The following is a 23,353-nucleotide window of genomic DNA, read 5'->3' on the forward strand; positions in this document are numbered from 1 at the left end:
TTGTTTTGTATCTCTTTCAGGGCTTTCAGTACATTTTGTGGTTTTCAGCAGGATGTCAGGGTGTTTGCGCTTTCACAATAAAGTCTCTTAAGCAAAAGGCCACTTAAAGCCGCTTGACACAAATTTGTGATATTGGGTTATAAAATTAAAATTGGCTTGACTTATGTAAAGCACTGTTCTCATCAGGTCATATGTATATGATTATATGGACCCTATCAAATTAAATGCCTGCTAATTTAAAGTTAAAAAAACTTGTCCAACTTAAGTTATTCAAGTAGATTGACCTGATTTTTTTTCTGCTGCCAGCACGGTACAGTGCAGTGTTGCTCAAAACATCAAACATATTAGAAAAACAATACTTGGTCTTGTTAGCGGTTTTTGAACAGGATGTGAAGAACATTTATCTTTTACTATTTTAAAAAATAATGCCAAAATGGGGAGCGATTATTTTCTTCATTAGGGTTAGGGCCCATACAGTATATCTCTCACACCATGTCAAACTTTCTTTAATAAAAAAAAAAAAAAAAAAAAAAACGGGCCACTGTATGAGAGCGCACGGTTTCCTAAGTAGGACATGGAGTACAGAGTCACTTCAGGTTAGCCAATCAAATGCAGTCCTGTCTCTAAAGAGTAGAGATAGAATCAACGTTCTTTTCATTTCACACAGCAAATTGAACACAATGACATCTCCAGTGTTTGCTCTCTTTTTCACATCTCTGTTCTTAGCAGAAATGGGTAAGTTGCATTTTTGTAACTCAAACTTGTATGTTTCATGTAAGATCACTGTTTAAACAAATGTTTATAATATTTTATCCCCTGATTAAGCTGAATTCTGTTACATTAAATTTAATATGCATTTGTTTTTTTCATTTCAGCTCAGGCGACTGATCTGAAATTGTCCTCATCTGTCCGCCAAGAGAGACATTTCGTATCAGTCAAAGCTGGGGAAAACTTGACTTTGCAATGTTTCTTCGAAGGTGCTGTTGCTGCAAGGCTTTACTGGTATAAGCAAACTCTGGGACAGAAACATAGGCTCATCTCTACTTTCTATATGTATGACAAAAAAGTTCATTTTTACGATGAATTCCAGAACGACTCACGTTTAACACTGAGTACTGAAAATGGTCAAAATCACCTGACAATCACAGACGTGCGCTTTTCAGATTCGGCTAATTACCACTGCATGAGTTGCTATCTATACACGTTAGAAATTTCTGCGAGCATTTTAGTTGATGTAAAAGGTTCAGCCTTAAACATCCCAGCTACTATCCATCAGTCAGCATCTGAGAGCCTCCAGCCAGGAGGCTCTGTGACTCTGGACTGTACAGTACACACTGGGACCTGTGATGGAGAACACAGTGTTTACTGGTTCAAGAAGTCTGAAGAATCTCAGCCAGGACTCATTTACACCCATGGAGGCAGGACTGATCAGTGTTTGAGGAAAAACAACACACAAACACACACCTGTGTCTACAAGCTGCCGATGAAGAGTCTGAATCTTTCTCATGCTGGGACCTACTACTGCGCTGTTGCCTCATGTGGACACATTCTGTTTGGAAACGGGACCAAGCTGGAGCTAGAAAGTAAGGAGCTTTTCTAGCCGAGGTTGTTGCTTCTCATAGGTACTCATTAGTAAGGCTGGGACGATGTGCCCTTGTCCCGATTCCATTATTTCTGTTTTGCTTGAAACTGATATGATGTAGTCGCAAAAAATTTTTTTTTACCATGCATACTCATGAGGACTTTCTAAATACATTTAGTATTAGAACAGAAAACCTGCTGAAAGATCTGTCTCTGATGTCCGTCTCTCTAAAGATGAGGTGGACTCTCCTGTCTTGGTGTATTTCTTGAGTGGAACTTTGACATTCACCACCATCCTGAGTGTTTTACTGGCCTTCACAGTGTGCGTGATGAACAAGGGAAACAGCCGCCAATTTAAAGGTAACCACTAGTTTGTATGATTTGTAATCACAGACTTTGGCTTTTATATAAGAGTTTTTTCCTGTTTCACAACCAGGGTCTCAAGTCGGATGTCCAGCTCCCCCCACAGCGAAAGCAAAGGTGATTAAAAAACTATAAATTAACTGCTAAACTACCATTAAGACACATTTTCATTGTTCAATGCATCATTTTTTGCGTGTTTTAATATCTGTCAAAGACAAAATAATGATCGTCGATATATATTTTGTTACCAGGGTTACCAACACGCTGAAAACCTTTATTATGCTGCTTTAAGTGCCGACCTGTCCAACAGATCAAGAGGACAGAGGGATCCCACCTGGAGTGAATGTGTGTACTACAGCGTAAAGCAGTAGAACTGGACTTATTACATTTGTACTTTGGAGTAAGACAGGATTTTCTTAGTGCCTCTCTGGAGGTGTAATAAAGATGTATATCCAGGTTTGAAATACAGTTGCGTTTAAAGCTTCTTTGTGGCCTGCAGACTAAATTAAATTGCTCTATTCTCAACTTATATGCATGTTTAGAATACTCTTTGTTGTCTGTGTGGCAAATAAACCATGTATCTCAAATCATATTTTAAGTACTTATGAATAAATATTTTTTATGACTTAGTCAGTATATTTAGCAGCTCAAATGGATGTCATAAAAGTCTCTTGCATGCTTTATTTTTTGCCCTTTTGTTTTTTTCCCCACGTTTTTGAATCTTTTTACAACATTTTTGTCACTTTTTTCAACATACTTTTATTGTTTCTCTTCTTCAAATGCTATAAAAGTGTCTTGTTCAGGGACACTGGTTGATGCATCGCAGTGGGAATCGAACTCCGATGTACCACGCCAAAGGCATGTTTCATATCCACTGCGCCATCACCAAATTCAATGAAAGTAGTAAAATAATGATTTATTTTGCTTGTGAAGAGCGCTGTAGAGAACCATCCAAGTTATTTATTTTTGACAATTTGGTTTAAAGAAACCCCACTGTGTTGGGCCACTGATCCACTTGTACAGGGGAAGACTGAAGGGCCTTAACTGCAGACCATTTAACCCTAATTTATTAAGGTTCAGGCAAGTTTGCAACATTATAATTATACATGTCTGAAAAACAAATGTTTGTTCAACAAAAAATAAATGCATACACACTTGCCAAAATTATAATCCAACCACAGGTTAAACATTACAATGCTACAGAGTGACGTGTCTTGCTTTAACTAACCATCTTTGGGTGTAATGCATATTTACATGGTAATGGCCAAGTTTCATGGCATACTTTAGCTAACTTACAAAATGTTAATACAGTTTATACCATCTAAAAATGAGGGACGTGCTAACACCATTATCCTTTCAAGTTAGTTTTATGGGGGACACTCGGCACAAAAAGGGGAGAGAGTTATTTTGTTATGCTTCATTGGGGTGGTACAGTGGTGCGCTTTGGTTCACACCTCAAACATAGGCAAGAGTCAGTACTCAGTGAGTTTTTTTGTATCACAGCTCTCTCAGTGCAGCGGCCTTTGTGGTTATCAGGGTGGTTGTATTCTCACATAGATGCTCCTTAATGCAACGACCACTCCCAGTACAAATTACAAAACTCTAGAGTCTTTATCTGGTGACATTTAACAATACTGCAACTACTAACACTAATAGCGCTATTGTGTTTAGTTGGAATATTACTGACAACTATAGATACAAAGTGATTTAATATATTTATAGGGCATTTTGAAACATTTTGAACTGCTGTAACTATAAGATATAAATATATATTTAAATTGAACTGTAGACTACTTCAACACCTTAAAACAGATATATAAAACTGGATGAACATAATGGAATGATGTGGCCGCTGAATGATGCATTTTTCACAGTTCTGCCTTAACTGCTACACAACACTCAACGTTAGTGTATAACATCACAGCAGGTAGCAACACATGCAGGAAGGCAGCATTAGTGTTTGTCTAGCAAAGCATTAAGACATTGTTTTGTCAGAGCCATATATTTGGCTCACATTAGCTAATAAAACCTCTAGCCTCCAAAGTCTTTTTAAGGCTCCAGCTGTGGAAGTTTGAGTTGTCAAGTGACTCAGTATTTCCACTGATGTTTTCCTGGCTTTTTAGTAACATTTCAAGTGGTTGTACTTAGTGATGAACAACATATTGGTTGGCAAATATATTTTGGTTGATTAGTAAAATGATTGAATTATAATTGTTGCTCTGGAAGTGGAATTTCAGCCGATGATTACAAATTATAATGAATGAATGATGCAACAGAGTGGTTTTCCAGTTTACTGAAAAAGACATGCTGATTTTTCAAAAATGTGAACCGTTTCTCGGAAACCAAACTTGCCACCATAGGTGGCTGTGAGCATGTGACCATGTTTCCTAAACAGTGTCACTTCAGGTTTAGCCAATCAAACGCATTCTTGTCTCTAAAGAGAGGAGAAACCAACAATATTCGTGTCATTCAACACAGCAACTTCAACACAATGACATCTCCAGTGTTTGCTCTCTTTCTCACATGTTTGTTTTTGGGGGAAATGGGTAAGTTGCATTTTTGAAACTTCAAAATGTATCTGTTAGACTGTGGGATGTTAAGTAATTACACTGACGTATGTCACATTACATTAACTCAACATTTGCTTTTCCGTCATTTCACTTTAGCTCAGACGACAGGTCCGAAATCCTCAACTGTTCGTCAAGAGACACGAATTGTATCAGTTAAAACTGGGGAGGAGTTGACTTTGAAATGTTTCTATGAAGGTGATGTCGCTGTAATGCTTTACTGGTATAAACAAACTCTGGGACAGAAACCAACGCTCATCTCTACATATCATAAATATAACGTAAACGGAATTTTTCATGATGAATTCAAGAACAATTCACGCTTCACACTGGATATGGAAAATGGTAAGAATCACCTAAAGATCACAGATTTGCGTGTTTCAGACTCGGCTACTTACTATTGCACAAGTAGCAATACATATATTTTTGAATTTGCGGAGGGAACCTTAGTCAATGTAGAAGGTTCAGGTTTGAAGGTCCCAGCTACGGTCCTTCAGTCAGCATCTGAGAGCATCCAGCCAGGAGGCTCTGTGACTCTCAACTGTACAGTACACACTGGGACCTGTGATGGAGAACACAGTGTTTACTGGTTCAAGAACTCTGAAGAATCTCAGCCAGGACTCATTTACACCCATGGAGGCAGGAATGATCAGTGTGAGAGGAAACCCAACACACAAACACACACCTGTGTCTACAAGCTGCCGATGAAGAGTCTCAATCTTTCTCATACTGGGACCTACTACTGTGCTGTTGCCTCATGTGGACACATTCTGTTTGGAAACGGGACCAAGCTGGACTTAGAGGGTAAGGAACTTTCAGCTAAAGTTGTCGCATCTGGTGACTATTCGTTCTTTCTGATCTAACTCTGCATAAAAATCTGCTGAAAGAGCCGTCTCTCATGTCCGTCTCTCTAAAGATGAGGTGGACTCTCCTGTCTTGGTGTATTTCTTGAGTGGAATTTCGACATTCACCACCATCCTGAGTGTTTTACTGGCCTTGACAGTGTGCGTGATGAACAAGGGAAACAGCCGCCGATCGAAAGGTAACTGCTAGTTTGAATTTCACAGCTTGTATTCACAATCTGTCTTTTGAATAAAAAAATAGTTTTTCCTATTACACAACCAGAGTCTCAAGCCAGATGTCCAGCTCCCCCCACAGCGAAAGCAAAGGTGAATACAAAACTATAAATGAACTGCTCAACTACCGTTAAGACACATTTTTATTGCACAATGCATCGTTTCCTGGATATTATTTTAATTTCTGTCAAGGACAAAATAATTATCGTCTGATACATATTTTGTTACCAGGGTTACCAACACGCTGAAAACCTTTATTATGCTGCTTTAAGTGTCGACCTGTCCAACAGATCAAGAGGACAGAGGGATCCCACCTGGAGTGAATGTGTCTACTACAGCGTAAAGCAGTAGAACTGGACTTATTACATCTTTACTTTGGAATAAGACAGGATTTTCTTAGTGCCTCTCTGGAGGTGTAATATCCAGGTTTGAAATAAATTTGCTTTTATAGTTTCTTTGTGGTCTGCAGACAAAATTAAATCGCTTAAATTGCTCTTATGTGCATATTTAGCATACTGTTTGTTGTCTGTGTGCCAAATAAACCATGAATGTCAAAATATATTACATATAAGTACTTATGAATACATGTTTTTTTATGACTTAACCAGCATATTTAGAAGCTCAGATGAATGGATGCAATAAAAGTAAATTGCAGGTTTCATTTATTTTACATTTTTGCTTATCCTCATGGCGTTAATGATCAAATAAACAATTAAAAGTTGGAGCACTATGAGTTTGAAATAGTATGTGTGTGCATGGTTGATCCAACAGTTTCTTCTTACATGAGTGGCTGTTGGCACCATGTGTGTCAGAGAATGTGGTTGACCTAAAGACATGAGGCTCCACTAGTTTACAATGTTACCGTTTTGGGTTTAAATGTCTAGCAGACAACAGACGCTTATGCATCAAGTATTGTTTGGCCAATTTCTGCATTGATGACTTTCTAATCACAGAAATGAACAACCACGATAAAAACATGCACAGTAAACCTATTTAAAGTCACACATGGTAGACACACCGTCACCAGACCCAACATATATGGTGTCGTAGCACACAGACAGAAGGAAAGCCATAAAAAGGTACCCAATACCACACAGCACCAACCTGCAATAGGATTTGATATTGTAACTGTTAGGATGAGTGCAGAAACAGAATAAAGACATAAAGAAATATAGGTAACACTTCACTTATATCGACATAAGGTATCGACATAATCGTGAAATGACACTGTCATAACTATGACATGACACTGTCATGAAGGTGTCATAAACGTTATAAACAAGTCATGAACGTTTATGACTTCTGTCATTAAGTGTCATTCGTTTTTTGTCATGACAAGTTGACATTGATTGGGTTGTCTTGATTAGGACAACTTGACATTAATCAAAGTGACATTACCAGTGTTTAACATCACATCAGGTAGCAACACATGCAGGAAGGCAGCGAGTAGGGTTCGTCTAGCAAAGCATTAAACTATTGTTTTGCCGGAGTCATATCTTTGGCTCACATTAGGTAATGGGCCCTATCTTGCACCCGGCGAAGCGCAGCGCAAAGCCCGACGCAAGTATCTTTCCTAGTTTAAGACCGACGCAGTTGTTAGTTTCCTGTCCAGTGCCCACTTTGTTTAAATAGCAAAGTGACATTAATCAAAGTGACATTACCAGAAGTTGTCTTGGTCATGGCAAGTTGACATTCAATTTGTTTGGGATGTCTCTGTAATGACAACTTGACATGAACCAGGACGACATTACCAGAGGATGTCTTTATCATGACAACTTGACATAATGTCATCCTGTTTAATGTCAAGTTGTCTTAATAAGGACACTCCAAAGAAATGTAATGTCAAGTTGTTATGACCAAGACAACTTCTGGTAATGTCACTTTGATTAATGTCAAGTTGTCATAATCAAGACAACCCAAACAATGTCAACTTGTCATGACAAAAACAGAATGACACTTAATGACAGAAGTCAAATGTTCATGACTTGTTCATAACGTTTATGACATGTTCATGACAGTGTCATGTCAAATGTCAATGTCACAATTATTTCAATACCTTCAAGTAAAGTGTTACCAAAATATATTTAAATTGGACTTTAGACTACTTTAGTGCCTTGAAACAGGTACAGAAACTAAGTATGAATAATTTAAGGATAGCTGTAGGCCTGCAGGTCCTGTCTGTAGGCTCAGACTGTTCAGGATAAAAATATTACTGATAAACAAACTGCTCATGTATGATCCCATAGTTCACATTGACCATAAATCTGCTGTGGCCTCTGAATGATGCTTTTTTCATGTGTGCCTTAACTACTGCACAACACTCAACATTAGTGTATAACATCACATCAGGTAGCAACACATGCAGGAAGGCAGCACAGTGGCGTAACGAGCAAACACCGGGCCCTTAAGCAGCATTATCAAGGCGGGCCCCCCTACTACAGCACGTGATGACGGCGCAATGTGTACCATGAATAGGACAGTATAGGATCATAGATACAGCAGATAAGAGATGGGATGACTGACAAAATCAAGATTGCATACGCGCACCACAACAACAAAAAAACACTGGTGAATGTGCACCATGACACATGAAAAAAAAAAAACAAAGGGCAGTCCGTCCAGGATTTCGCAGCCTTTTTTTTTTTTTTTAGATTGTTGTGGCCAAAAATGGCTGATTTTGCGTGAGCTTTTGTAAAAAATTGCGATAAAAGTTGCGGTCTTTTGTTTGTTGCAATGAAGTTGCAAGAGACAGGGAAAGTTGCAAAAAAAGTTGCGATTTCTTTTGGATACTTCTTTAAAAATGAAAAGGAAACTTGTTTTGGGGAGAATAATAATTATTACTATTAATTAATTACTCTGGGTTGAGATTTCCTAGGAACCTTACCAAAAAGGCTCAGGATGCTGCAAATGTTGGTATAATATGAAAATGACTGGTGGATTTAAGACAAAAAATTATAATTTATTGAATGAATCGAATATGAACATATCTGTCACTGTCAGTGGCTTAATGTCCTATCCTATCCTGGCCTGGGACACATTTATACGGTTTAATAAAGTACTTATTGAATTATAACTTATCATTGCACTTAAAATAACGAGCGTGGCTGTCCTCAATTTAGGTCATCCTTTACGTCTCATCTGTGGTTTTTCCTGTATCCATCGTGTGTGATTTCGTGTGTGTGTGTGTGTGTGTGTGTGTGTGTGTGTGTGTGTGTGTGTGTGTGTGTGTGTGTGCGCGCGCATCAGTCGCGGGGGGAACGGAGCAGCCCCACCCGCTGCCGAGAGCCGACAGGAGTGAAACAGCAGCAGCTTTCAGTGACTTTATAGTGAAAAATCGTTACAGCGTTCATTGATGTTAAAATGTATACAGGTTGGCAGGATGGTCTGAAATGTTTTCCACGGTCTTTCGCTGTATGTTTTGTTGGTCAATGTGAGATGTTCGAGTCACACACGTGTCTCGGCCACGGTCTCGTTTTCATATCAAAAACAAGGAAATTAACTTGACCCGGGTCTTGGCGTGGCCATAGTGGGAAAATAAATATTGCCTCCCGCTTGGTCACTGGCTGTCACAGTGGACGTGGGACTGCTGGGATTGTTGCGAGTAATGAAAATGTGATAGGGGGCCCCGGCTGTCAATCAATATCTTCCAGTCACGTGGGCCCCTGATTGGTCCGGGCCCATAAGCACTGCATACCCTGCTTACTGATAGTTATGTGTCTGAGGCAGCAAGTGGGGTTTGTCTAGCAAAGCATTAAACTATTGTTTAGCCGGAGTCATATCTTTGGCTCACATTAGGTAACGGGCGCCGTCTTGCACCGGGCACAGCGCAAAGCCCGACGCAAGTACCTTTGCTAGTTTAAGACCGACGCAGATGTTAATTTCCCGTCCAGCACCCACGTCGTTTAACACTAGAACGGCCATGACGGTCATTTTGACCGTTTTGAAATTTATATGTGTAATAACTTTGCTGAATAAAAAAATACAATCCTGCTGCTGCCTGACTTTTCCTAAAAGAGTCTGTATTTTAATTTAAAATAGTTTTTACATACATTACACAAAAGGCAAAGAAAATACAATCACTTTTACCCATTTCGGCCATACACTGTCATATTGACCGCTCGGATTTTCGCGGTATTGTTTTTAATATTTCGCGCGGTTGAAGATGCATCTTGGTTGCTTAGTAACTACCATAGTCTCTGTCAGAGAAACGTAACTAGCGGTCTTGAGTAAAAAGTGTGGGCATCACCGATGGGCCGAAGGCAAAGCCAGAGTCGGTAACGTAGGCTACTACAATAAATACGGCGTGGATGGACTCAGTTCTGAATCAGAAGGCAAGCATCGGGCGCTTGCTCTGTGAAAGGCGCGGTACACGTAGATGGCCGGTGGCTGTTTAAATGTTCATATAACTTTATACATCCTGAACTGGCTGGAATCATTGCACTCATCCTCTCCAAGAAGTGCACCAGCAGTAAAATTGTCCGGAGGAAGTTCATGCAGCAACTGGCAGAGGAGCTGAGAGCGGAGTTTATGGAGGAAAAAAGGGCAGCGGGGCACCACAGCAGAGCCAGGTTAGGTTAGGTTATAGCTAAATGTTCAAATAAAATACTTTTAATTGTTATTTGGCTGTTATGAGTTAAGTTGAATGAATTTCCTGACCATATTTTTCGGGATATGAATGTATGGAATAATGACTGTTTACTATGCCATGATATGAATTATTGAAACACGTATTACTACTCAAATGTATAATTAAACTCGTTAAAATGTACATTTCGGTGTTATTACGTTTTTGTAAAGATATCCTAACACAATACATAATACAATATCGCAATTAGGTATTTATTCTATATATATTCTAGTAGTTATGGAATTCCGGCACTTCTAGTGTAGCAAATGCAGCTGCGCCCATCTCTGCGCCCATTGGTGTGCTGGTCTTACAGGGAGGTGCGTTCAGGTGCATTCTTGGTGTATTGCTATCTTGAGGCAGCGGAAAGTGATCGCGCCATTGACCAACACAAACCTGGTCTAAAGTGAATAACGCAGCATTTCATTGTTATTTTAATAACACCTATGATAAATTACACTAAGTACAACCCTTTTGAACCACGCGCCCGGACCCTTTTTTCTGTGGTTAAACTAGCAAAAGTGGATTTGTACACAAGTCCTAGCCTTTCATAGTCTTTTTAAGGCTCCAACTGTGAATGTTTAAGCGGTCAAGCACCTGGACTTTTCCACTGATGTTTTCCTGGCTTTTTAGTGATGTTTCAAGTGGTTGTACTTAGGGATGCACAATATATCAGTGGCCAATATTTTTTTTTTTTCCTAACATTTCATTTAGCTGACACTTTCATCCAAAGCCATCTCCAAAAAGGGCATTCAACCATGAAGGTACAAACTCATAACAGCAGAAATCACATAGAAGTACATAAATAAGCCAAACTACAAAGTGCCACATGTAAGTTATGCATGTCGGTGCAATTTATATTTTTTTACTTATAACCAGGCTGTGATTTGTGAATATAGCAGAGAATACCACCATGGATATAGCGCCACTCTGCCAGCCTTGCCAGAAAACTTATTTATGCACTTATATATTTAATGGATATTTAATGGAATATTCTCATAATATCACAACGTGGTGTCAACATAAAACACAGCGCTTTCAAGCCGGAGAACAGACTTCAGTAAGCAGCAAAAATAAAATACTTTCACACAGGAAACGCTTGTTTGTTCCTCTGGAGTGTTTTAATCAGAGCCCACTCTCACTCAAAAGCGTACAAATAACACGGGTTTACACTTTGAAAATACAAAGTATACAATACAAAGCAATGTGTACGCCAAAGTAAAATTGTGCGTACAGGAGACCGGTGCGTTTATAGTATAAAGGGACACGGGACCGCTTAAGGAGGGTTAAAACACAGGACTTTCACGTGGGAGATTGGGGTTCGTGTCCCGCGTGTGGTTTTTTCAGCCTTTTTGTTAAGCCGTGTATTAGCGTGTTTTTGTGACTTTCTCATGTTTTTTTTTGTTAAGCCTTCCCCAATGTTTCTTCCCTAAACCCAACCGTTTATTAGCGTGTTTTTGTGACTTTTTTGTGTAACTAAAGCCTTTCCCTACATTCTTTTCCTAAACCCAACCATTTTTTCTACCGTTTATTAGCGTGTTTTTGTGACTTTTTTGTTTGTTACTAAAGCCTTTCCCTGCATTCTTTTCCTAAACCCAACCCTTTTTTTTTTTTTTTTTTTTTTTTTTGTGACGCTGTTGTCGCGACGCGTGCATATAAAACGCACCGGTCTCCTTTACTGTAATTGTAGCGCTCCACGTATCTACTGTACGCACAATTTTACTTTAGCGTAAACATTGCACGTTTGTAAACCCGTGTTATTTGTACACTTTTGAGTGAGACCGGGTTGTTTAATCCATATCACAATCTTTTTCCTAAACTTAACGAGTTGTTTTGGTGCCTAAACTTAACTGTCATCGCCGCATGAAGCTCACTTTTTTTCTGGCTAAACTCCACTACCACGGCCCCTGAAAGGAGCGCTATCTGGCGGTGCCTGTACCCGGCTCACAGTCTACTGGCGTCTAAACAACTGCCGCTGGTAGCCTGCGTCCCGGAGCTCTTGAGCGGCTAAAACTGATGTTGGCCTGAGGTGGAAGTACATTACATTACATGTGTCTGTTGGAACTGGATTAGTACCCATCTCATCTGTGCTGACAACACACATGCTAATGACCCAAAGACAGTCCCTGCTGGGGGTGGCTGAGCGATAGAAACTCAGAAAGAAAATCGAACTGGTTCACAGCTATCTCAAACACCGGAGTGAAGCAAAATCTTAACTCACACAATCCTAGGTAAGAAAATTGGCCCAAATAAAGCAGTCAAGGTAACCTAAGGTAGCAGCTACAGTAAGTCCAGCAGAGAAGCCTATTTAAACAAAAGTACTCAGCCTAAAATCAAGCAGTCCAGCAGTAAGATACCTTCAGAAGTCAAATGCACACTGTGTTGGCTATTGGGCTGACTAATAAGACAACTGTTTTATTATTATTGTTGTTCTGATAATGAAATATTAACGGATAATTTCATATGATAATGAATGAATGATGCCAAAGAGCTGTTTGCCAGGTTACTGTAAAAGACCTGCTGCCGCTCTAAACTATGGAGGCTAAGAGCTTTAAGTAACCATTAATTAGTCCAACAGTATGGCTTCGAAAGGCTAAACATGATCCTGAAACACTGATGTCTAAAGAGAGACTTCCAGTTCTGAGTAACAGGTTTAATTACATATATTTTTAACTGAATCAATCATTTTTAAAAAGCAGCTCTAGACTCCCCTTTCCTAAAAGATAAACTAATAGGAAGTTACGCTCTTTATTTATTTCTCAAAATGTGAACCTTTTCTCAGAATCACGGAAACCAAACTTGACACCATAGGTGGCTGTGAGCATGTGACCATGTTTCCTATACCGTGTCACTTCAGGTTTAGCCAATCAAACGCATTCTTGTTTCTAAAGAGAGGAGAAACCAACGATATTCTGTCATTCAACACAGCAACTTCAACACGATGACATCTCCAGTGTTTGCGGTCTTTCTCACATGTTTGTTCTTGGGGGAAATGGGTAAGTTATAATTTTATTTTAACTTAGACTGTGTGATGTTTCTTTCCGTCACATTACATTAACTCTACATTTGCTCTTCTCTCATTTCACTTCAGCTCAGTCGACAGGTCTGAAATCCTCCACAACTGTTCGTCAAGGGACAGGATTTGTATCAGTTAATATTGGGGACGAGTTGACTTTACAATGTTTCTATGAAGGAGATGTTGCTGCAAGGCTTTACTGGTTTAAGCAAGTTCTAGGCCAGAAAGCAAAACTCATCTCTACTTTCTTTAAATATAATGTAAATGTGACTTTTCACAATGAATTCAAGAACAATCCACGCTTCACACTGGATATGGCAAGTGGAAAAAATCACTTAACGATCAAAGATTTACGCCCTTCAGACTCGGCTACTTACTACTGCATTAACTTTCTATACACAATAGACTTTTCAGAAAGCATTTTTGTAAGTGTAAAGGGTTCAGGTTTGAAGATCCCAGCAGTCCATCAGTCAGCGTCTGAGAGCATCCAGTCAGGAGGCTCTGTGACTCTGAACTGTACAGTACACACTGGGACCTGTGATGGAGAACACAGTGTTTACTGGTTCAAGAACTCGGAAGAATCTCAGCCAGGACTCATTTACACCCATGGAGGCAGGACTGATCAGTGTGAGAGGAAAACCAACACACAAACGCAGACCTGTGTTTACAACCTGCTGATGGAGAGTCTGAATCGTTCTCATGCTGGGACCTATTACTGTGCTGTTGCCTCATGTGGACACATTCTGTTTGGAAACGGGACCAAGCTCGAGATAGAAGGTAAGGAACTTTCAGCTAAAGTTGTCGCATCAAGGGTCTCATTTATAAACGTTGTGTACGCACAAAACGGGGCTGAAAATGTGCGTACGCCACTTCCCACGCAAAGGTTATTTATAAAAAACTTGACGTCAGAACGTGATGTCCTCCACGCAAACTCTGACCCATGCGTACGCATATTTTGGAGACAATGGGAATTGGCGACGCAGATGGTGAGGTGGTGAAAGAAGTATTGATGGACATTTTTTCACTCCATATCATCCACGTTATCATGAAGATGAAATCCAGCAGTGCTATTTGCGCTTGTACTGAGTTAGTATTGTTCCATAAACACCTCGTGAAATCTAACTCAAATCTTTAATAAAAATCCGTTCCTAATGTTTAATCGGCGCTGTCTCACCGTCACATTGTCCACCACGGAGCGCAGGAGGAGGAGATGGCCCGACTGCATGGAATACAGGATAGCATTTAAATACCCTACCATTAGATAACTGCAGAGCAGAGTGTCAATAACTAAATATCTGTCTATCAAATGTCAAAGTCTGGAAATACAGCCATTAACCTCTTGCGCAATCGTTACACTTAATGTCCTCGTTATCGGTCCAAACGTTAATACTGTTCATAACAAAATCTGCATGAAGCAAAGTGTGTTTGCCTATTACACTTTTGTCTTCAAACTGTATCTCGGGGTGGGGGATACCACTAGTTGATGCTGTGTTTTTGGCAAGGTGTTAACAATCACAACTTGTTGTAAACATAAATTCTGCGGTGACCCCTGTGCATAATGCTGCATGATGGCACTGCTGGTCCTGCATGAGGACTACGCCAATGGAAGAAACAGGAGAAAAAGAGACTTCAGGGACCATGACGATGACTTATATGGTTTATATAACGATTTAGATTCCCTAAAGCTGAGCTCTTGGATCTATGTACTGAATTGGGTCCAGTAGAGAGGGCAACGTGCAACCGTGACATCCGGTCCAAATACAGGTCCTCACCACTCTGGGGGCAACTGGCTGTTTACAGAGGGAAATGGCAGACAGTGAAGTGTTTATTTTATAAATATTATATATAATCTTCAACTTTATCACTAAGGCTTGTTTGAATATAATATATAGTTCTGTTAAATCTTTTGATATAGGTCTGGTATATCGAAGCTGGCCCAGAGTGCCGTAATGCCTGCCATTTTGGACAGTATTATTAATATAGGTAGTATATATCAGGTTTCCTTACACTGTGTGAGAACAGGCCAAAATTATAATTCAATTTACAGCAATTCCCGAGAGTCTGAGAAGTTTTTCGATTTTTCCCCGCCAGTCGTCATGATTCGGCGTAACGAAAGAACAACTGCCAGGGTCATTAACATACTGATCAGCATTCACGAGGTGCTTTGCATTGACTATTTATGGTTAAAAATGGGCGTTCACAGGGCGGGATAAGAGGCTGATCCACGTACGCAAACACTTGTGGGTAATCTGCGATTTATAAAGGGAACATTGCTTACAGGTGTGCGTATGCACAGTTATATAAATCTGAATGTTTTTTGGTGTGCGCCATTTTTGGCTTTTGGGCGTACGTACATTTTTAGTAAGGATCCTACGCACAGTTTAATAAATGAGACCCCAGGTGACTACTCATTCTTTCTGATCGAACTCTGCATAAAAATCTGCTGAAAGATCTGTCTCTGATGTCCGTCTCTCTACAGATCCTGCTTTGGTGTATTTCTTGAGTGGAACTTCGACATTCACCACCATCCTGAGTGTTTTACTGGCCTTCACAGTGTGCATGATGAACAAGGGAAACAGCTGCCGATCGAAAGGTAACTGCTAGTTTGAATTTCACAGCTTGTATTCACAATTTGTCTTTTGAATGAAAAAAAAATAGTTTTTCCTATTTTACAACCAGAGTCTCAAGCCAGATGTCCAGCTCCCCCCACAGCGAAAGCAAAGGTGAATACAAAACTATAAATGAACTGCTAAACTACCGTTAAGACACGTCAAGTTTCCTGGATATTGTTTTAATTTCTGTCAAGGACAAAATAATGATCGTCTGATATATATTTTGTTACCAGGGTTACCAACACGCTGAAAACCTTTATTATGCTGCTTTAAATGCCGACCTGTCCAACAGATCAAGAGGACAGAGGGATCCCACCTGGAGTGAATGTGTCTACTACAGCGTAAAGCAGTAGAACTGGACTTATTACATCTCAGGATTTTCTTAGTGCTTCTCTGTAATGAAGATGTTTATCCAGGTTTGAAATAAATTTGCTTCTATAGTTTCTTTGTGGTTTGCAGACAAAATGAAATCGCTCCATTCTCAACTTATGTGCATATTTAGAATACTGTTTGTTGTCTGTGTGCCAAATAAACCATGCATGTCAAAATATATTTTAAGTACTTATGAATACCTGTTTTTTATGACCTAACCAGCATATTTAGAAGCTCAGATGAATGGATGCAATAAAAGTCACTTGCATGTTTTGTTTTTGCTTATCCTCATTTATTTTAAACCAATGGATGTGTGTGTTTATGTGAAATATGGCATTAATGATCAAATAAACAATTAAAAGTTGGAGCACTGTGAGTTTGAAACAGTATGTGTGTGCATGGTTGATCCAACAGCTTCTTCTTACATGAGTGGCTGTTGGCATCATGTGTGTCAGAGAATGTGGTTGACCTAAAGACATGAGGCTCCACTAGTTTACAATGTTACTGTTTTGGGTTTAAATGAGTTCTGTCTAGCAGACAACAGACGCTTATGCTTATGCATCATTGTTTGGCCAGTGTCTGCATTGATGACTTTCTAATCACAGACATGGACAAACACGATAAAAACATGCACAGTAAACCTATTTAAAGTCACATATGGTAGACACACAGTCACCAGACCCAACATATATGGTGTCGTAGCACACAGACAGAAGGAAAGCCATAAAAAGGTACCCAATACCACACAGCACCAACCTGCAATAGGATTTGATATTGTAACTGTTGTTAGGATGATTGCAGAAACACAATAAAGACATCAAAAAATATATTTAAGTTGGATTGTAGACTACTTCAATGCCTTGAAACAGGTACAGAAACTAAGTATGAATATTCTAAGGATAGCTGTAGGCCTGCAGGTTCTGTCTGTAGGCTCAGATTGTTCAGGATAAAAATATTACTGATAAACAAACTGCTCATGTATGATCCCATAGTTCACCTTGACCATAAATCTGCTGTGGCCTCTGAATGATGTGTGTTTTCACGTGTGCCTTAACTACTGCACAACACTCAACATTAGTGTATAACATCACATCAGGTAGCAACACATGCAGGAAGGCAGCACAGTGGCGTAACGAGCCAATACCAGGCCCTTAAGCAGCATTATCAAGGCGGGCCCCCCTACTACAGCACGTGATGACGGTCCAATCAGGATCATAGATAGGATAGGCATATAAGAGATGAGATGACTGTATGAATGTGCACCATGACACATGAAAAACACACAAGGGCAGTCCTTCCAGGATTTCGCAGCCTTTTATTGAGATGGTTGTGGCCCAAAATGCCTTATTTTGCGGGAGCTTTTGTAAGAAATTGCGATAAAATTTGCGATGTCTTTTGTTTGTTTGTTGCAATTAAGTTGCGAGAGACAGTGAAAGTTGCAAAAAAAAAGTTGATTTTTTTTTTTTATAGTTCTTTAAAAATAAAAAGGAAACTTGTTTTGGGGAGAATAATAATTATTACTATTAATTAATTACTCTGGGTTGAGATTTCCTAGGAACCTTTCCAAAAAGGCTCAGGATGCTGCAAATGTTAGTATAATATGAAAATGGCTGGTGGATTTATAATTTATTGAATGAATCAAATATGAACGTATCGGTCACTGTCAGTGGGTTGTTGATCTTTACATTGTTAGTTAATGTCCTATCCTGGCACACACACACACACACACACACACACACATTCATACGGTTTGATACTTATTGAACTTTAACTTATCATTGCATTTACAATAACGAGCATAGCTGTCCTCAATTTAGGTCATCCTGCACGTCTCATCTGTGATTTTTCCTGCATTCAGGTCATCCTGTGTGTGTGTGTGTGTGTGTGTGTGTGTTGTGTGTGTGTGTGTGTGCATCAGTCGCGGGGGGATCAGAGCAGCCCCTCCCGCTGCAGAGAGCCGACAGGTTTGAAACAGCAGCAGCTTTCAGTGACTTTATAGTGAAAAATCATTACAGCGTTCATTGATGTTAAAATGTATACAGGTTGGCAGGATGGTCTGAAGTGTTTTCCACGGTCTTTCGCTGTACGTTTTGTTGGTCAATGTGAGATGTTCGAGTCACACACGTGTCTCGTCCACGGTCTCGTTTTCATATCAAAAGCAAGGAAATTAACTTGACCCGGGTCTTGGCGTGGCCATAGTGTGAAAAAAAATATCGCCTTCCGCTTTGTCACTGGCTGTTACAGTAGACGTGGGACTGCTGGGATTGTCGCGAGTAATGAAAATGTGATAGGGGGCCCCGGAGGTGCGTTCAGGTGCATTCTTGGTGTATTGCTATCTTGAGGCAGTGGAAAGTGATCGCGCCATTGACCAACACATAGCTGGTCTAAAGTGAATAACGCAGCATTTCATTGTCATTTTAAATGAATGTCGTTCAAATAGGGCCCTAAGTCCTTTCATAGTAGTTTTTTCAGGCTCCAACTGTGAATGTTTAAACACCTGGGGTCTCATTTATAAACGTGGCGTACGCACAAAACGGGGCTGAAAACGTGCGTAACGCCACTTCCCGCGCAAAGGTTGTGATTTATAAAAACAAACTTGACGGGAGAATGTGCGGTCCTCCACGCAAAAACTCTGACCCATGCGTACGCACATTTTGGAGACAAAATAGGAATTGGCGACGCAGATGTTGAGGTGGTGAACTAAAGTCAGACTGCAGAGAGTACATGTGGGAATAAGGGTTAGGCTACTCTTAATATGTAGTATTACAAAATAATGCCTCACGCACATTTCTTCACACCATATGAAAATTAAATCCAGCAGTGTTATTTGCGCTTGTACCCGATAATTGATTGATAATTGTTCCATAAACACCTCAAACTCAAATCTTAAATAAATGGATCTGTGGATCTATGTACTGAATTGGGTCCAGTAGGGACGGCAACGCACCGGAACCGTGCCATCCCGGTCCAAATACAGGTCCTCAGTCTGTTTTCAGAGGGAAATGGCTGACAGCTGTTTCAAGATTTCAAAGATTCAGTGTTTTTTTTAAATAAATATTATATATAATCTTCAACTTCATCACTAAGGCTTGTTTGGATATAATATATAGTTCTGTTAAATCTTATTATATACGTCTGGGATATCGAAGCTGTCTATAGATCCGGTTTCGAAATTATAATTCAATTGGCAGCAATTCCCGAGCGTCTGAGAGTTTTTTTTTGTTTGTTTGTTTTCTCCGCCAGTTGTCATGATTCGGCATGTTTCGGTGAAACGAAGAACAACTGCCAGGGTCATTAACATACTGATCAGCATTCACGAGGTGCTTTATTGACTATTTATGGTTAAAAATGGGTGTGTACAGGGCGGGATAAGAGGCTGATCCACGTACGCACACTTGTAGTCTAATCTGTGATTTATAAAGGGAACATTGCTTACAGGTGTGCGTACGCACAGTTTTATAAATCTGACTTTTTTTCGGTGTACGCCAATTTGGGCTTTTGGGCGCACATACACTTACAGTAAGGATCCTACGCACAGTTTTATAAATGAGACCCCAGGACTTTTCCACTGATGTTTTCCTGGCTTTTTAGTGATGTTTCAAGTGGTTGTACTTAGGGATGCACAATATATCAGTGGCCAATATTTTTATTTTTTCATAACATTTCATTTAGCTGACACTTTCATCCAAAGCCATCTCCAAAAAGGGCATTCAACCATGAAGGTACAAACGCATAACCGCAGAAATCACATAGAAGTACATAAACAAGCCAAACTATAAAGTGCCACATGTAAGTTACGCATGTCGGTGCAATTTATATATTTTTTACTTATAACCAGGCTGTGATTTGTGAATAATGCAGAGAATACCACCATGGATATAGCGCCACTCGGCCAGCCTTGCCAAAACACTTATTTATGCACTTAAATATTTAATGGATATTTAATGGAATATTCTCAAAATGTAATAGTGGAGTCTGAGAGCTTTAAGTAACCATTAATTAGTCCAACAGTATGGCTTCGAAAGGCTAAACATGATCCTGAATCACAAGAGCCACACTGATTCTAAAGAGAGACCTCCCATTCTGAGTAACAGGCTTTATTACATATATTTTTAACTGAATCAAGCATCATTAAAAAGCAGCTCAAGACTCCCTTTCCTTAAAGATAAGCCAATAGAAAGTTACGCTCTTTATATATTTCTCAACCTTTTCTCAGAATCACGGAAACCAAACTTGGTACTAAATGTGGCTGTGAGCATGTGACCATGTTTCCTATACCGTGTCACTTCAGGTTTAGCCAATCAAATGCATTCTTGTTTCTAAAGAGAGGAGAAACCAACGATATTCTGTCATTCAACACAGCAACTTCAACACGATGACATCTCCAGTGTTTGCTCTCTTTCTCACATGTTTGTTCTTGGGGGAAATGGGTAAGTTATAATTTTATTTTAACTTAGACTGTGTGATGATTCTTTCCGTCACATTACATTAACTCTACATTTGCTCTTCTCTCATTTCACTTTAGCTCAGACGACAGGTCTGAAATCCTCCACAACTGTTCGTCAAGGGACAGGATTTGTATCAGTTAATATTGGGGACGAGTTGACTTTACAATGTTTCTATGAAGGAGATGTTGCTGCAAGGCTGTACTGGTTTAAGCAAGTTCTTGGACAGAAAGCAAAACTCATCTCTACTTTCTTTAAATATAATGTAAATGTGGCCCGACTGCATGGAATACAGGATAGCATTTAAATACCCTTCCATTAGATAACTGCAGAGCAGAGTGTCAATAACTAAATATCTGTCTATCAAATGTCAAAGTCTGGAAATACAGCCATTAACCTCTCTTGCAATAATTACACTTAATGTCCTCGTTATCGGTCCAAACGTTAATACTGTTCATAAGAAAATCTGCATGAAGCAAAGTGTGTTTGCCTATTACACTTTTGTCTTCAAATTGTATCTCGGGGTTGGGGATACCACTAGTTGATGCTGTGTTTTTGGCAAGGTGTTAACAATCACAACTTGTTGTAAACATAAATTCTAGGTAGTATATATCAGGTTTCCCTACACTGTGTGAGAACAGGCCAAAATTATAATTCAATTTACAGCAATTCCGAGAGTCTGAGAAGTTTTTTCGATTTTTTCCCAGCCAGTCGTCATGATTCAACCTGAACGAAAAGAACAACTGCCAGGGTCATTAACATACTGATCAGCATTCACGAGGTGCTTTGCATTGACTATTTATGGTTAAAAATGGGCGTTCACAGGGCGGGATAAGAGGCTGATCCACGACGCAAACACTTGTGGGTAATCTGCGATTTATAAAGGGAACATAGATTTACAGGTGTGCGATGCACAGTTATATAAATCTGAATGTTTTTGGTGTGCGCCATTTTTGGCTTTTGGGCGCAAATTACATTTTAGTAAGGATCCCACGCACAGTTTAATAAATGAGACCCCAGGTGACTACTCATTCTTTCTGATCGAACTCTGCATAAAAATCTGCTGAAAGATCTGTCTCTGATGTCCGTCTCTCTACAGATCCTGCTTTGGTGTATTTCTTGAGTGGAACTTTGACATTCACCACCATCCTGAGTGTTTTACTGGCCTTCACAGTGTGCATGATGAACAAGGGAAACAGCTGCCGATCGAAAGGTAACTGCTAGTTTGAATTTCACAGCTTGTATTCACAATTTGTCTTTTGAAAAAAAAAAAAAATAGTTTTTCCTATTTTACAACCAGAGTCTCAAGCCAGATGTCCAGCTCCCCCCACAGCGAAAGCAAAGGTGAATACAAAACTATAAATGAACTGCTAAACTACCGTTAAGACACGCCAAGTTTCCTGGATATTGTTTTAATTTCTGTCAAGGACAAAATAATGATCGTCTGATATATATTTTGTTACCAGGGTTACCAACACGCTGAAAACCTTTATTATGCTGCTTTAAATGCCGACCTGTCCAACAGATCAAGAGGACAGAGGGATCCCACCTGGAGTGAATGTGTCTACTACAGCGTAAAGCAGTAGAACTGGACTTATTACATCTCAGGATTTTCTTAGTGCTTCTCTGTAATGAAGATGTTTATCCAGGTTTGAAATAAATTTGCTTTTATAGTTTCTTTGTGGTTTGCAGACAAAATGAAATCGCTCCATTCTCAACTTATGTGCATATTTAGAATACTGTTTGTTGTCTGTGTGCCAAATAAACCATGCATGTCAAAATATATTTTAAGTACTTATGAATACCTGTTTTTTATGACCTAACCAGCATATTTAGAAGCTCAGATGAATGGATGCAATAAAAGTCACTTGCATGTTTAGTTTTTGCTTATCCTCATTTATTTTAAACCAATGGATGTGTGTGTTTATGTGAAATATGGCATTAATGATCAAATAAACAATTAAAAGTTGGAGCACTGTGAGTTTGAAACAGTATGTGTGTGCATGGTTGATCCAACAGCTTCTTCTTACATGAGTGGCTGTTGGCACCATGTGTGTCAGAGAATGTGGTTGACCTAAAGACATGAGGCTCCACTAGTTTACAATGTTACTGTTTTGGGTTTAAATGAGTTCTGTCTAGCAGACAACAGACGCTTATGCATCAAGTATTGTTTGGCCAGTGTCTGCATTGATGACTTTCTAATCACAGACATGGACAAACACGATAAAAACATGCACAGTGAACCCATTTAAAGTCACCGTACACACATGGTAGACACACAGTCACCAGACCCAACATATATGGTGTCGTAGCACACAGACAGAAGGAAAGCCATAAAAAAGGTACCCAATACCACACAGCACCAACCTGCAATAGGATTTGATATTGTAACTGTTAGGATGATTGCAGAAACACAATAAAGACATCAAAAAATATATTTAAGTTGGATTGTAGACTACTTCAATGCCTTGAAACAGGTACAGAAACTAAGTATGAATATTCTAAGGATAGCTGTAGGCCTGCAGGTCCTGTCTGTAGGCTCAGACTGTTCAGGATAAAAATATTACTGATAAACAAACTGCTCATGTATGATCCCATAGTTCACCTTGACCATAAATCTGCTGTGGCCTCTGAATGATGTGTGTTTCACGTGTGCCTTAACTACTGCACAACACTCAACATTAGTGTATAACATCA

The 23,353-nt window shown here is 39.5% G+C and overlaps 3 protein-coding genes across 5 annotated transcripts in view; all 3 read left to right on the plus strand.

The window, feature by feature from the left end:
• The first annotated feature begins 672 nt into the window (after nucleotides 1–672).
• Nucleotides 673–2,437, plus strand: LOC114545800 (uncharacterized). The gene is made up of 5 exons (XM_028564331.1): nucleotides 673–735; nucleotides 876–1,583; nucleotides 1,816–1,941; nucleotides 2,018–2,061; nucleotides 2,196–2,437. The coding sequence occupies exons 1-5, from the start codon at nucleotides 681–683 to the stop codon at nucleotides 2,313–2,315; spliced, it is 1,053 nt and encodes a 350-aa protein (XP_028420132.1). The 5' UTR covers nucleotides 673–680; the 3' UTR covers nucleotides 2,316–2,437.
• Nucleotides 2,438–4,431: 1,994 nt separating this feature from the next.
• LOC114573973 (V-set and immunoglobulin domain-containing protein 2-like) overlaps nucleotides 4,432–23,353 on the plus strand; it is a 40,974-nt gene continuing 22,052 nt past the window's right edge. The window contains exons 1-5 of one of the 3 annotated variants that reach the window (XM_028606237.1): nucleotides 4,432–4,490; nucleotides 4,611–5,315; nucleotides 5,428–5,553; nucleotides 5,637–5,680; nucleotides 5,878–5,941. In XM_028606237.1, coding sequence (XP_028462038.1) covers nucleotides 4,436–4,490; nucleotides 4,611–5,315; nucleotides 5,428–5,553; nucleotides 5,637–5,680; nucleotides 5,878–5,910 — 963 coding nt within the window. In that variant the 5' untranslated portion in view covers nucleotides 4,432–4,435 and the 3' untranslated portion in view covers nucleotides 5,911–5,941. Of the gene's footprint in view, nucleotides 4,491–4,610; nucleotides 5,316–5,427; nucleotides 5,554–5,636; nucleotides 5,681–5,818; nucleotides 5,942–23,353 lie in introns of those variants that run through there. The other 2 variants (XM_028606236.1, XM_028606235.1) reach the window with 2 other exon arrangements.
• LOC114573975 (uncharacterized) lies at nucleotides 13,144–22,487 on the plus strand. The gene is made up of 5 exons (XM_028606239.1): nucleotides 13,144–13,207; nucleotides 13,303–14,004; nucleotides 21,756–21,869; nucleotides 21,957–22,000; nucleotides 22,123–22,487. Exons 1-5 carry the CDS (start codon nucleotides 13,153–13,155, stop codon nucleotides 22,240–22,242), a joined length of 1,035 nt encoding a protein of 344 aa, XP_028462040.1. The 5' UTR covers nucleotides 13,144–13,152; the 3' UTR covers nucleotides 22,243–22,487.

Source organism: Perca flavescens, chromosome 19 (assembly GCF_004354835.1).
Source record: "Perca flavescens isolate YP-PL-M2 chromosome 19, PFLA_1.0, whole genome shotgun sequence".
In the NCBI taxonomy this organism is placed as follows: domain Eukaryota; kingdom Metazoa; phylum Chordata; class Actinopteri; order Perciformes; family Percidae; genus Perca; species Perca flavescens.

Excerpts from the sequence above, each read along its gene's own strand:
- LOC114545800 (XM_028564331.1), top strand. The coding sequence starts at position 681 with ATGACATCTCCAGTGTTTGCTCTCTTTTTCACATCTCTGTTCTTAGCA. Across the intron at positions 1,942-2,017 it reads AAACAGCCGCCAATTTAAAG|GGTCTCAAGTCGGATGTCCA; the intron begins GTAACCACTAGT and ends TTTCACAACCAG. Across the intron at positions 2,062-2,195 it reads CCCCCACAGCGAAAGCAAAG|GGTTACCAACACGCTGAAAA; the intron begins GTGATTAAAAAA and ends TTTTGTTACCAG.
- LOC114573975 (XM_028606239.1), top strand. The coding sequence starts at position 13,153 with ATGACATCTCCAGTGTTTGCGGTCTTTCTCACATGTTTGTTCTTGGGG. Across the intron at positions 13,208-13,302 it reads TTTGTTCTTGGGGGAAATGG|CTCAGTCGACAGGTCTGAAA; the intron begins GTAAGTTATAAT and ends ATTTCACTTCAG. Across the intron at positions 14,005-21,755 it reads GACCAAGCTCGAGATAGAAG|ATCCTGCTTTGGTGTATTTC; the intron begins GTAAGGAACTTT and ends GTCTCTCTACAG.